General features: G+C 47.7%; 1 protein-coding gene across 2 annotated transcripts in view; it reads left to right on the forward strand.

Annotated features, from left to right (window-relative positions):
• Positions 1–8,141, forward strand: part of LOC119399866 (uncharacterized) — a 79,414-nt gene extending 71,273 nt beyond the window's left edge. The window contains exons 2-3 of one of the 2 annotated variants that reach the window (XM_037666740.2): positions 3,924–4,507; positions 5,728–8,141. In XM_037666740.2, coding sequence (XP_037522668.1) covers positions 3,929–4,507; positions 5,728–7,506 — 2,358 coding nt within the window. In that variant the 5' untranslated portion in view covers positions 3,924–3,928 and the 3' untranslated portion in view covers positions 7,507–8,141. Of the gene's footprint in view, positions 1–3,872; positions 4,508–5,727 lie in introns of those variants that run through there. The other variant, XM_049417873.1, reaches the window with a different exon arrangement.
• Positions 8,142–12,295: the final 4,154 nt, after the last annotated feature.

A 12,295-nucleotide genomic window follows, 5' to 3' on the forward strand; every position in this document is an offset into this window, starting at 1 on the left:
TGTGTTTCATCTGCTACACCATTGCAGGAACGGAAGGAACAGGATTGGTTCGCTAGCAGGCGAAACAGTGAATGTTACATACTTGTTAGACGTAGCAATATCCTTCACTTAGTTACGGTTCATGCATTATTACATCATTCATACATTACACGATCATACAAATAATATTACACGAGTTACTGAGCGATTGCAGCACGTTTGCGCATGTCCACAGGGGGACGTCGTTTGGGACAGCGCTCTCTCGCTCGGGGGTTCTTTTGTTCTTGGGCGGCCATATTCTTATCCTAAAACCTTCCTTAGCACGTGGCAATACATATTAGTATGAACAGTATTGGAGGTATTAATGCAGAGACCAAAATCACTTCTTACAGCTTTTCTTAGTCCTTCTAGTACTACTGCTACCCCTGGACACGAAATCTAATCAATCAAGCACCCAACAAATCGAACATTCGAAGACAAAATACCCGTATTAAAAAACAACAACCCTCTGTCGGGAAAACACAGATTTGGCGAGGTCATATGCCACACACACACACCACATCACCCGGCACGACTCCGACCTTGTGCGCATGCGTACTAACCCGATCGCGATCATTATAGTAAGCGACCGATCTTCGAGCCAACCGAAATAAATGCGACTTAAGCCTTTTTCTTTTCCGGGCCCATATCGCATATACCCTTCCTGCTAAGAATAAAAAGAAAGATAAAACCGTCGCAACGACCGAGCCAGGTATAAATTGCGCATGTGTGTCACGTGACTTCAGCGCGTGGGAAAAGCCCGGCCGTTCGCTCCGTCCCCACGTGCCGGAGCTCTGCATCGATCTTATCGACATCTACTACTAAGCCGATGCACGTGTCGCAAGTGTCAGCAGCTGTGTTTGTCGCCCGTCGTGGCTCAACGAACTGGGCACTTTGCCTGTGAATGTGATGTAGTAGGCTTGATATGCAGGGTGTTTCCTTTTATGCGGTATAGATTTTTTAAAATAAAAATGTGATGACAGTCAGGCGCCTGTCGTCTTCGCAAGCGAACTCTACGCCGAGGCGGAAAAACTTTGCCGCACCTCAAGTTGCATTCAAATCAGTAACTAACAAATATTAATTTATTAACTTTAGGGCCGTTGATTACATGGAATAGTTGCAGGACGTGACAATTTATGGCATGCCAATTCCTGTAACGAAACTGAGCGCATCGGACGCGCAGGAAGTGCGGCAGCTGTGTTACGTCAGACCAGAAGCTCACGTGACGAACTTTGAAAACAAAACAAAAAAAAGGCGCGTTGCAGCAGAATCTGGTCAGAAAAATGGTGAGCGGTCTCAAATACCCAATTGGACCGCTTATTCTTTTTGTGTTTGGTGTGTAGTCCATGTCGTTTATGTGTCTTTCCTTTGTCTTCGTTTCTTTGTGCTTCACGTACTCATATATCGAGACATGTTACAGAGCTCAACACGCTTGTCTAGAACGCTCAAGCGGCGCATTCCGTACTTCACTGGCGACCTCTACCGACTGCGCCTGCTCTGAGATAGCCCACATCTAATCATGCATCAGTGGTGGCAGCGCATGCGTAGAATTGAGCTATCTCAAACCACGGATTGCCGGTGGACGCCGTTTGTGCAGTCCTGAATGCGCCGCTCCGGCGTTCTAGGGGTGCTATCCTGGACACTGTCAAATTCCGCCATCTTGTCAAATTTTGTAATGGCGGCATTTTAAGCCAATCTAGAGAACGGTTCTAGTACACTCTAGCCAATCGGAAAAGGCCGTAGCAGCCCTCCGAGCCATTCAGACTTGACCAATGACGGAATTTGACAATGTCCAGGATAGGCGACAATGTCCAGAATGAGCGTGTCGAGCTCTGTGCGAATTAGTCGATCAGCGTATTCTTCTAGACGTAGTAGTCAGTATAGTAGGTAGAATATTTTTGAAGCGCGAGTTAAAAGGCGCGAAACGTTTGACACGCAACTCAATGGGTGGATTGCGACTCTAGACAACGTTGCTGTAAAAACAGCGGAGAGCCAACACTCAGTCAGCACTGCAGCCAATGCTAGTTGTATTTGAGCAAATGCGGTGATTTCGAGGTAAGGTACAGAGCTGAGCGAGTTGCAAAGTATGCATATACTCAGTGTTCAGCGCGAAACAGCAGAAGGCACGGGAGTTGTTAGACAGCGCACGTCCTGTGTCTTTCTTTCTTTGTGTCTTCCGTTAGGCCGCAGGTTCGATTCCCTGTCACGGTGGTGGCATTTCAGTGACGGCGAAATGCGAAGAACACCCGTGTACTTAGATTTAGGTACACGTTAAAGAAACACAGGTGGTCGAAATTCATCGTATCGTGATTTTGGCACGTCAAACCCCATTAATTACTTCGCGATGCATAATACGTATACGTGGTAATTTAATTACATCGCGGCTGGGGGAGGGGGGGGGGGGGAGAGAGCTGGCATAGCTTGGGTGGGGGGGCAAGTGCCCCTTTTGCACCTCCCCCCCCCCCCCCTGCCTACGCCCATGCCAACAGCTGCATTTGCCTGCGCGCTCTATCTGTGCAATCTTATTCGCGTGACACCGAATAGTCGGGCTGCGAGTTTGCGCATAGCAAATGTTCCCACTGTCGTTCTTAGATATGACGCATCGCCGAATCAAGTTCTGCGAAAGTGCCACTCGTGCGAACAGCACTGGCGGGGAAACAGCCGCGTGTCGAGGGGGTGTTTTCGCGAGCAAAAACATCCGCAGGACGTCGTGCTCAACGCGATGGAACCTGCCCAGAAAACGAAAAACAGAAAGAGAACTTTCCAAGGATATGGCACGTACTACGCACCTTGCGCTGAAGTTTTCCCACACTTGACAGTAGAGCCAGAAAAACACTTCATCATAGCGCACGGTGGAATGTAGTTTGGAGGGACGCATCGCAGCCACATTCATTCTGGACACCCCCAGATTGCTAAGCGCAAAAGTTTTTTCAATGCCCAAAGCTTTCTCGAATGCGCATCCTCTGCTTGACTTGGTCGCGTTTACGGTCTAAATAAGAAGCGTGTGTAGTACATGTGTGCTACATCGCTAAACCTGGGCTTGGCGGAGATCAAATGTAACGAGTGATGAAGCATAGTTCGCTGGTATAGGTCCTGTGAGTGCCATCGAATTCGCTTGCTTAGTGGCCGGTAGTCTGCGACCCTGGCGTAACGTATGAAAGCGTCGCAGCGTTTTCTTGCCGGTGTTATCAGTGTTATACCGGTGTTGTGATGCTCCTGGTCTGCGTGGAGAAAAATAATGGATGCTTTCCTTCTTCAGTAGCTAGAAGTATTTTAATAAACTACCGCAGTCACGCCAACATTAATCGAATCAACGCCCACCTGTTTGCTTCGAAGCAGAATTAACTGACAGCCGACGATGCTGGGCAGCCTCCAACGTAAACAGTTAGGCTTGTAAAATAAGTCACATGTTCACAGACACTGCAATAAGCTTCATTAATAAATCGAAACGAAAGAGAGAGAGTGAAAAAAAAAGCGCCATTTTCAAACGCGTTTGCGCGCATTGTTGCCAGACACGCAGTTGTGGTGGCGGGACTCTCAATTTACTGTCGAAATTGTGGCCTTTTGTTTTGCGCGCTTTGATTACGAACTGTCACATCACGAAGCTTGCCCATCTTCGGTAACGAGCCCTGCTACAAACGAGCTACATTTTTCGATATCTTCCAATACCTGTCCCAATACCTGATAGCCTGTCCTTTCGTATCCAAACGTAATCCTGGTGCCACTCTAATCCAAACAAGCGCACTTGCGTCACCCTTACCGGATTACCTCACCCGTACCAGGTAGCGAGATACTTTTAGTAACAAGCTACATATCGTGTGCTTTGTTTTAAAAAAAAGTTTCGTTTCTAAAAGTAATCGAACCGTAATACTAACTAAACGCTCGCTTTTGTGTCACCCTTGCAGGAACCATGGGGACGACGCCACGTCCCGGATCCGTCCTGGCGTCGACTGTCCTGATCCTGGTCATCGCTATCCTTGGCAGCCGTCCTTGCCTCGGACAAGGAGACACCGAGGCCAGCCTGGTGCGATGCAACGACACCTGTGCCTCCTGGCTCATCTCGAATACAGCCTACGACGAAAACAACAAGAACAGCAGCGGCGGCAGTGTCAACTCAACCGGCATGTTGTCGTACCCGGACAACGTCTTCCAGCGCTCCAACGTGTGCCGCTGCGACGACGAGTGCGTCAAGTTCGGAGACTGCTGCCGCGACGCGCCGGCGCTGCTGAGGGCGACGTCAGAAGACGCCGTGGAGTGGGAGTGCGTGCGCGTTCGAAGCGACATGCAGGCGACTTGGGTGCGACGCGCCTGCATGCCGGGATGGAACGGACCCGACGAAGTACGGGTCCAGTGCGAGCTCGGGGCCAACGCCCGGATCACGGACCCCAACGGAATGGCTCCCGTGACGTCGCCCCGGACGAACGTGACGTACGCGAACGTCTTCTGCGCCGCCTGCAACGACGACCTGAACGACACCCGACGCTGGCAGGTGAGACTCGAACGACGTGTTCTGAGTGTGTAACAGTGGTCCGCAGAACAGTTTTTAAGCAAGGGACGCGGGATTTTGCGAAGAATGACGCGTAGTGGACGTGCCGTTCTGCTGCTGCTGATCGCGAGGTCGTGCGCTCGAATCCCATCCGTACTTATATGGGGGCGAAGTGCAGAAACATTCGTGCGCGTCTGACTATTGTAGGTAGTCAATGTTACCACAGAGCCCTCCACTACATAATTATCATGGTTGTAGTGTTGCATATGGAACTATGATGAGCCAGTGAGCCAACCAAACAACAAATCTGTAAGAAGAGGCACTGGGATCGGTGTACACAGCACCATCGCCTAATGTAGTGCCCTTAATTTATGCATGGTAATTGCGACGGGCAAACATCAAGCAATTGAGCGTTAGCGTGGCCTCGGGGTTTACCTCCAAAAGTACAACAGTTTTCAGTACAAAGCAACCAATTTCAATAATGAAATCTAGTGGCTTTCACTATCTTAATGCTGATAGGCTAAGTTAGATATGCCAGGTTAAACAAAGCAGGACTTTACAATTGTTGAGAGACCTGCCAAAGACCTAGACGTAATCAGTGCACTGTGCACCAGAGATAAAGGATCCATTTAAACATGCTATAAGGTGGCGATTACATGAAATGGAAGTGCATTTTATTTCCGAACACCTCAGCTCTCTTTGCTTACTTGCCATCAATAAGTACTGTGCAGATATGTGGCAGTGTAGAACTAAGCAACAGCGGTGTGTTCTAGGTGAACACGTAGTGCAAGTTCAAATTAGTATCTCTGTTAGTCTTTATGGTGTGCCTTTTAGTTGGCTTTGCTGCTCTGCCTTGTTCCCTCCCACCCAGTTTTGTGTGTTTTAGTACTAAATTGGTTATGCAACTACTCGTTGAAGCTTCCCCTGCTGTGCAACTTTCATCACGTGGCAAAGACATGACTAAACCAACTGGTCATGCTGCCGTGTCATTACAGCAATAAAAAGATGCGTTCCATCAGTTCCTTTATTAAATTGGGCTATTGGAGTGTGGCATGTAGCAGTAGTACACTGCTTGTCACTAAAGTTAGTAGAATGAGTAATTGTTCAGTAACTCCAGCAACATGCTTTCTCATTTAGAATAGAATGAAAGTCTGATGAGTGCTTGCAAACAAGTGGTACAGTGGGTGCATCTGCTTATTGTATGTCCTTCTGCGATTCTGCAGGTGAACCTCGACTGCAAGGAATTCTACGGCCTCATCAACATGACGGGCGACGACATCCGAAACAACATTCAACTCGATCCCACAAACTCCAGCTGGGGGGTGTGGTTCACCGCTCCGGGAGACTACCGACGCTTCTTCGCCTGCGCCTTGGAGTACGCGCCCCAGAACTTGTCTAGCACATACACCTGCAACTCTTTCGTGTCGACATGTGATCCCAGTTGGGCTGGCACGGAGACCGAGAAGGAGTGTCGCTCATACCAGTCGGTGATCAACGTGTACGGCATAAACTATCGCAACCCGGAGTGCATGGTCTGCAACAACGACACTGCTCCGCACCAGGTCTGCGGCTTCTACAGCGACACCAGCTTCGTCAGCCCCCGGGGCTTCAGCTTCAGCATCCTCATGGACGTCAGCCCCTCCGCGGGCAACATCGTCGGAAAGAAGAGCCTCTGCAAGAAGGGCGAACTGTACGACCCGTTCTACAAGGTCTGCCGGAACGTCCTGTGTGGCGTGCCAGGCTACGTCCTCGAGGGCGACAAGTGTGTCCGGGGCGAGGACGAGAACGAGATCGAGCCGAGAATCGGCAATGGTACCGTCTCCTACACCCAGGAGTTCCTTGCGTGCCGAAAGACGACATTGAACAAGGGCGAGTACACCATACGGCTCAACGGCTACCTCTACGCGACGCGCTATGACCGCGACTTTGCTCCCGGCAGCTACATGCTAGACGGCGAGCTACGGGCCCTCGTGTGTATAATCTTTAACGGGACCAACGAGATAGCCAAGTTCTCCAAGACCATGGGCTACGTCTCGGCCGTGGGACTGGGCGTGTCCATCTCGTGCCTCGTGGCCCACCTTCTCGTCTTTCTTGTGGTTCCCGACGTGAGGAACCTCTCTGGTCAGAACCTCGCCTGCCTCTCCGCCTCACTTCTCGTCGCTTACCTCAGCTTCCTCTTCGGCATGATCGGTGAGCCGCCCGCGCGAGCTTGCCAGGCATCTGCCGTCACCACTTACTACTTCTTCCTTGCCTCCTTCTTCTGGATGAGCACGATGGCGTTCGACGTGTGGCGGACACTGCGCGTCGCCACGCGTGAACTGCGTGTCAGCTCCGGCACCCAGTGGCGGCGCTTCTTCTTCTACAGTCTTGCCTCGTGGGCCCTTCCTGCCATAGTCGTCGGTCTCGCGGTCTTCTTCGACGACCGCTCCTCTGGCATGCCCGAAGACTTGCGACCCCTCTTCGGGCGCCACGGCTGCTGGTTTGGGCAGCGGAAGGCCCTCCTCATCTTCTTTGCTGGCCCGGCCGGCGCATTAATGCTCCTCAACATCACGCTCTTCACCTCGACTGCCATCATGGTGATCAGCTCGACAAAGTCCAGCGTCAAGCGCTCCGGCAGTGCCGCCCGGCGCAACTTCAGCCTCTACGTCCGCCTCTCCACCATGATGGGCCTCACCTGGACCCTGGGTTTGGTGGCCGGATACCTTGACGTCGAAGCACTGTGGTACCTCTTCGTCCTCTTCAACGCGTTCGAGGGGCTGCTCATATTCGTCTGCTTCTCGTGCACCCGCAAGGTCTGGACCTACCTCCGCGACAACGTGCTCATGTGCATCAAGCGCGAGCCTTACCGCACAGGCACGCTCAGCTCCGGATCCGGCTACAACTCCAACAGCACCGGAACGACGAGCTCGGGCTTCTCGCGCAAGGCGTCGCCTCGCAGCTCGACAAACTACAAGCGCACCGCACCGTACCTCGGCAAGAAGACCAGCATGGACATGTACTAGGAGTTCCCTTTCCTCTCCCTTTTTTTTCCCCAGCTACGGTGTGCTGTCAAGCCAAGTGCGAGTATTTCTTACGGCGTAGCTCTTTGGCACACACGAGTACCGCATTCTTGTCAAGTGTTGATGCGGAGTTGCCACGAGCCTCAACCTCGCTCCTTTGGCGAATGTAGCCACCTCCGCTGACAACGTTTCAAGTGTTCCTATCCCCATGCGTGGTTCCTGAATCTCATCAGTGTCATATTTATCGTTGAGCACCATCGACACGCATCTTTAACCCATGCTCCTGTAAACAGCCGCAAGTCAGCGACTTTCCCCAAGTCTTCTCAGGACGATTCCGTCAGTTTGTCTCTCTTATTTATCACCGTCGGGACCAACTTATGATCATCGAGTGTGCTTTCGGACTGCATCGCAGCGCCGAGGAGTGCGTTTCTTGTGGAACAGTTTTATCAATTTTACGGCCTGTTTCGTGCCAACGGTGGGAAGAACTCTCCGTAGGCGCGACTGTGAAATACCAAAGTCATGTGATGTATGTCTGTGTGTAATTGTGCGAGTGCATTAGAAGACTTTCATCTCATGTAAATATCTTAACCTGAGACTCTTAATGTCAACACTGTAAATAAAGATGTAGATATGTTAAATGGTTTCCTGCGGCTTTTTTGTCACGTAGTACTTCTGGTGTGGTTAACGAAAACCAACGAACACTGAAGCCAAGGAAGGCATAGAGGACGTTATTTGTACGCCTTTAACTGTATCGTAGTAATTATGATATCATACTTACTACAATACAGTAGGAGTACAAATAACATCCCCTATACCATCATTAGCTTCATTGTCTGTTGGTTTTCATTAAGGTTGTGTCAAACAAAGAAACAAGCCTTTGAATTCCCTCATTTTGATGTGGTTGTTTCATATGACTATTGTGCTGCGCAAAATTTGAATGGCGTGCAAAGTTTAGCTTCAAACATTCGAAACTCAGAATGGCAGAGATGAACAAGTGTTCAGCAGTAGATGGAAGAGAAACCATTATGTGAAATAATCAACTGGATCATTGCACACAGCGACTGAACAAAGCAGCACTGCACCTTACACTAGCAGTAGAAATGACAGTTTAATAAGAGATAGGTGTTAGGTGTTTCCTTTATCCAAACGAAATGTCTTGCGGCACAGCAATAATTCCTGCTTCAAGGCCAAACTAAACACGACGACCAGGAACATTGTAAGAGCACAAAAAACGCTTCCCATTTCTTTTGACTATTATGCGAGATATGTCGACACCGAAGTAATGTCTACAACAATGTGATAGAGAGAATTGGTGTGATTTATTGTACACAAACTTAAGCGAGAACAGGTGTGAAGCGCATGTGGTCTTGTACAGTGCAATATGTCACAGTTGCATGGGATAAACAAAAAGATCCTTGCTTAATCTCAATTTTTGCAATGGTGCCTTCACATTTACACACTTCGTAATGATATGAGAGTGCAGAATAACATGAGGCACACCTGGATAGTACGAAAAATAGATCGCTTGTTTTTCTTGTTTTTGGTAAATCCTTCACGAGTTTTGCAGCAATTCTAGGTTTATAGATTACCAACGCGTGGTGTTCGAGGTTGCATAAAATGAGCAGATACTTCTCTCATGCAACTGAATGATGCTTGACCAATGTGAACTTTGGAAAACACATGCTGCGAAATAGTCACATGGTACTAAAGGTGGTCCTGAAAGGCTGTAGTACTTGGAGTCATTTAACGTAATAGCCATGTTGTTACACGAATGAAAAAAATTGTTTCCGTTGTGTAGCAACAACTCCGATTACAATGATAATGCTTATAAGAGAAATATAAGCAAGAATTCCACATGTTTCTCCGGGCTACATTTGCGCGTGGCATCTGCAATGATTGCATGAGCGACGCAAGTAAGCATGAAATGACTTCGCGGTGCTTGCATCTCTCCTGTACCAAGACCAAGACTTGTTTGTGGAAACTAGTATATTCGTGACTAAAGTAACTGCAACATTCCAAAACTTGCCACAAACTTTTGTAGGGTTTAATGGACATGAACGTTCATTTGCCACAATAACAGAAAGGACAGATGAAAATGTCACGACGTAACACTTAAACGACATAGAGTTTGATATAACGTAAGGATTCATTTCAATGAATCTCATTTCTTATTGTCCATTACTCACGACCAGGTGATACTGGTGGGATGCTACTTTGATCACTTATGGAAGCACACCCAACGAAGGTATACAATTAAAAACAAACACTTGGAGTGCGAGAAAGATGCAATGCGAAGGAAAAGGAACAGACACCACATGCGCTCGACTCTCAACTGACCGGTTGTGAAGCAGGCGCGAACGGTACCTGTTCTTTTTCCTTCGTCTTGTGTAATAAGGTTTTTCTAATAACGCAGTATCGACTAACTCACCTATCCACCCAGTTGCAATAGGAACAGAACTGCTAGGCTAGAGAGCTTGAGAATGTCCGGTTTATGCAATGGTGTTTGTATAATAACGGGTTAATGGATGTTGGTAGTGACACTTTGCCTAACCACGCTGCCTTGTAGACATGTTTTCACGCTCCGTAAGAGTCATTGCAGGTGAAAAACAAAACATTTAAAGAGGCAACGTGGTCATGATTACGTGACTTAAAAAAATTTAGGCTAGCAGAGAAATGGAATTCATTTGGCTACTAAATAGCAAGTTTTAGTATTCCGTACGAAGCATCTGTAGTGGTGCTGTGTATGTAAGAACGCCGTGTTTTGCACAGTGTGCATGAGAAGCACTACTGCACACACGCTCTATGCGAAACGTGGCGTTCTGGCATACTCAACGCCGTTACAGATGCTACGCACGCACTACTACAACTAGCTAATAACAGAGCTGTGTGTCTGCAAGGCTGAGCTCTGGGCCGCCAACATGGCCACCCATGTCGATATCTCTGGTAGTATAATCTACAAATGGAAAAAGTTAATGAACAAACTAAAATAGCAATATCCTGGCTCTGGCTTGGCAAATGAAGTTGAACTCTGTGGCTATGGCTTCGGCTACGGTGAGCTTATTCCATCTGAAGTGCGTGAGACTGACTCACGAAGTGTTGTACTGAACCCCGCACGAAGTTCTGCAATACGGTACAGTCATGCTGAGGTAAAAGTGGATATGTTTCAAGGAGCTAAAGGCTCACTGACAGACTACTGTGCTTTACACCTGAAGTTACACAGCCACAATAAATCAATGAAAACACACAACATTCTGCTGCTAGGCCTTTGACACGCAGTGCTGAACCATACGGGGTGTGAAATGGCACATGGAAAAATTATCCTCTGGGAATTACACACACAGAATGTACAGCGCTCGCAGAATGAAAATGCAACTTCAGAACATTTAAATTTCACGACTGGTGCGAGCAATCACCTGAGGCAACCACGTTGTGTCACTACGAATCTGACCACCAAAGGCGATGTTGGCTCTGATGTAAGTGTATGTGACATGAATTGAACATGCTGGAAAACGAAAGTACATGGGTCACTTAGCCCTATATTGATGCATTTCAATTTCCATGTGCAGTGTACACGTGATCCAGCACCCAAAGGTATGAAATAGTCCTAGAGTAAAAAAAATATACTATTAGCAGTTTGCGAAACAATCTTTAGAGGTACGACGGTTCCTATCCCTATACACGGGTTTCACAAAGAGTCCACAACGTTGATGACATACATGGTGAGTCACCATAAATCACAATATCAACCATTGTTGCTAGGTTTTCAGCTACCACACACAGCACAGTTACCTTTGCCGGTACATCATAATGCCAGAAGCCTCACAGATGGCATTTCATATTGTGGCTTTAGATAAGAAGTCATGTATAAAACTAGTTGTGCAATAAAAGAGTTTGATACAACCTCACTGTGCAAGTAAACACTTCTTGCTTATCAGAGAAAAACAAAGAAAAAAACGTTTGCCCAGTAAGGACTGTGAAGCTCGTGACACAGATGTTTCTTAGCAGTTAAGCGAGAATGATGCAAAAAAAAAAAAATATTTGGGACCTGGTGCATTCGACTGAACTCTGTAAGGCAGTTTTGATGTATAAATAAAATCAATTGTGCAATTAAAAAAAAAATGCGCTGTACAGTGCCCACAGACAGAGTGCTGTCCAGCAAAACATTGAGTTAAAATTTACATGTCGAAAAGTTTACCAACTGAACAAATATTCAGAATGCTATTGGAAAAAGAGCATGCAAGCATTTATTCTGTAACATTAGTACTTATCAACAGGAATTTCCACGGCTGTTTCAGGCCTGGAATCTCAGGCACATTAACTTGTTTTCCCTAGTTCAGGAAGTGCAGAAGCAAAGTTGTAGTTAACAGTGAGAGGTAAATTATTAATGATAATAAAGACGTGCTGCAGGCAGTGTGTAGCAAATTATTTCGTCGGCAACGATGAGGACAGTGGGCTCGACACAAAGACAGTGGACTTAGCGCTCAATAAAAATTGTGCTAACGAATGACACGTGGCGGAAGCAGCAATAAAGAGCGAACGGAAACTCCAAGGGACACTGAAGAGAAAAGCAATTTTTCATGCATTAGTGAATTATAATATTGCAATACCGAGAGCACCACTGATACCGCGACGAGACTCTTGGTAAGCGAGGAAACGCGCATACGGAAAAAACAGGTGGCGAGGTCACCGCCAAGTTCCCGCACCAGTTTGTTGCGACATCGCAGAATTTGACGGTGTCTGCTAGGGCCTGCGTAATCGTTTATCGGTGACAATTGTTTACATTGTGTCATGA

The sequence above is a fragment of the Rhipicephalus sanguineus genome, chromosome 7 (assembly GCF_013339695.2).
Source record: "Rhipicephalus sanguineus isolate Rsan-2018 chromosome 7, BIME_Rsan_1.4, whole genome shotgun sequence".
NCBI classification, from domain to species: Eukaryota; Metazoa; Arthropoda; class Arachnida; order Ixodida; family Ixodidae; genus Rhipicephalus; species Rhipicephalus sanguineus.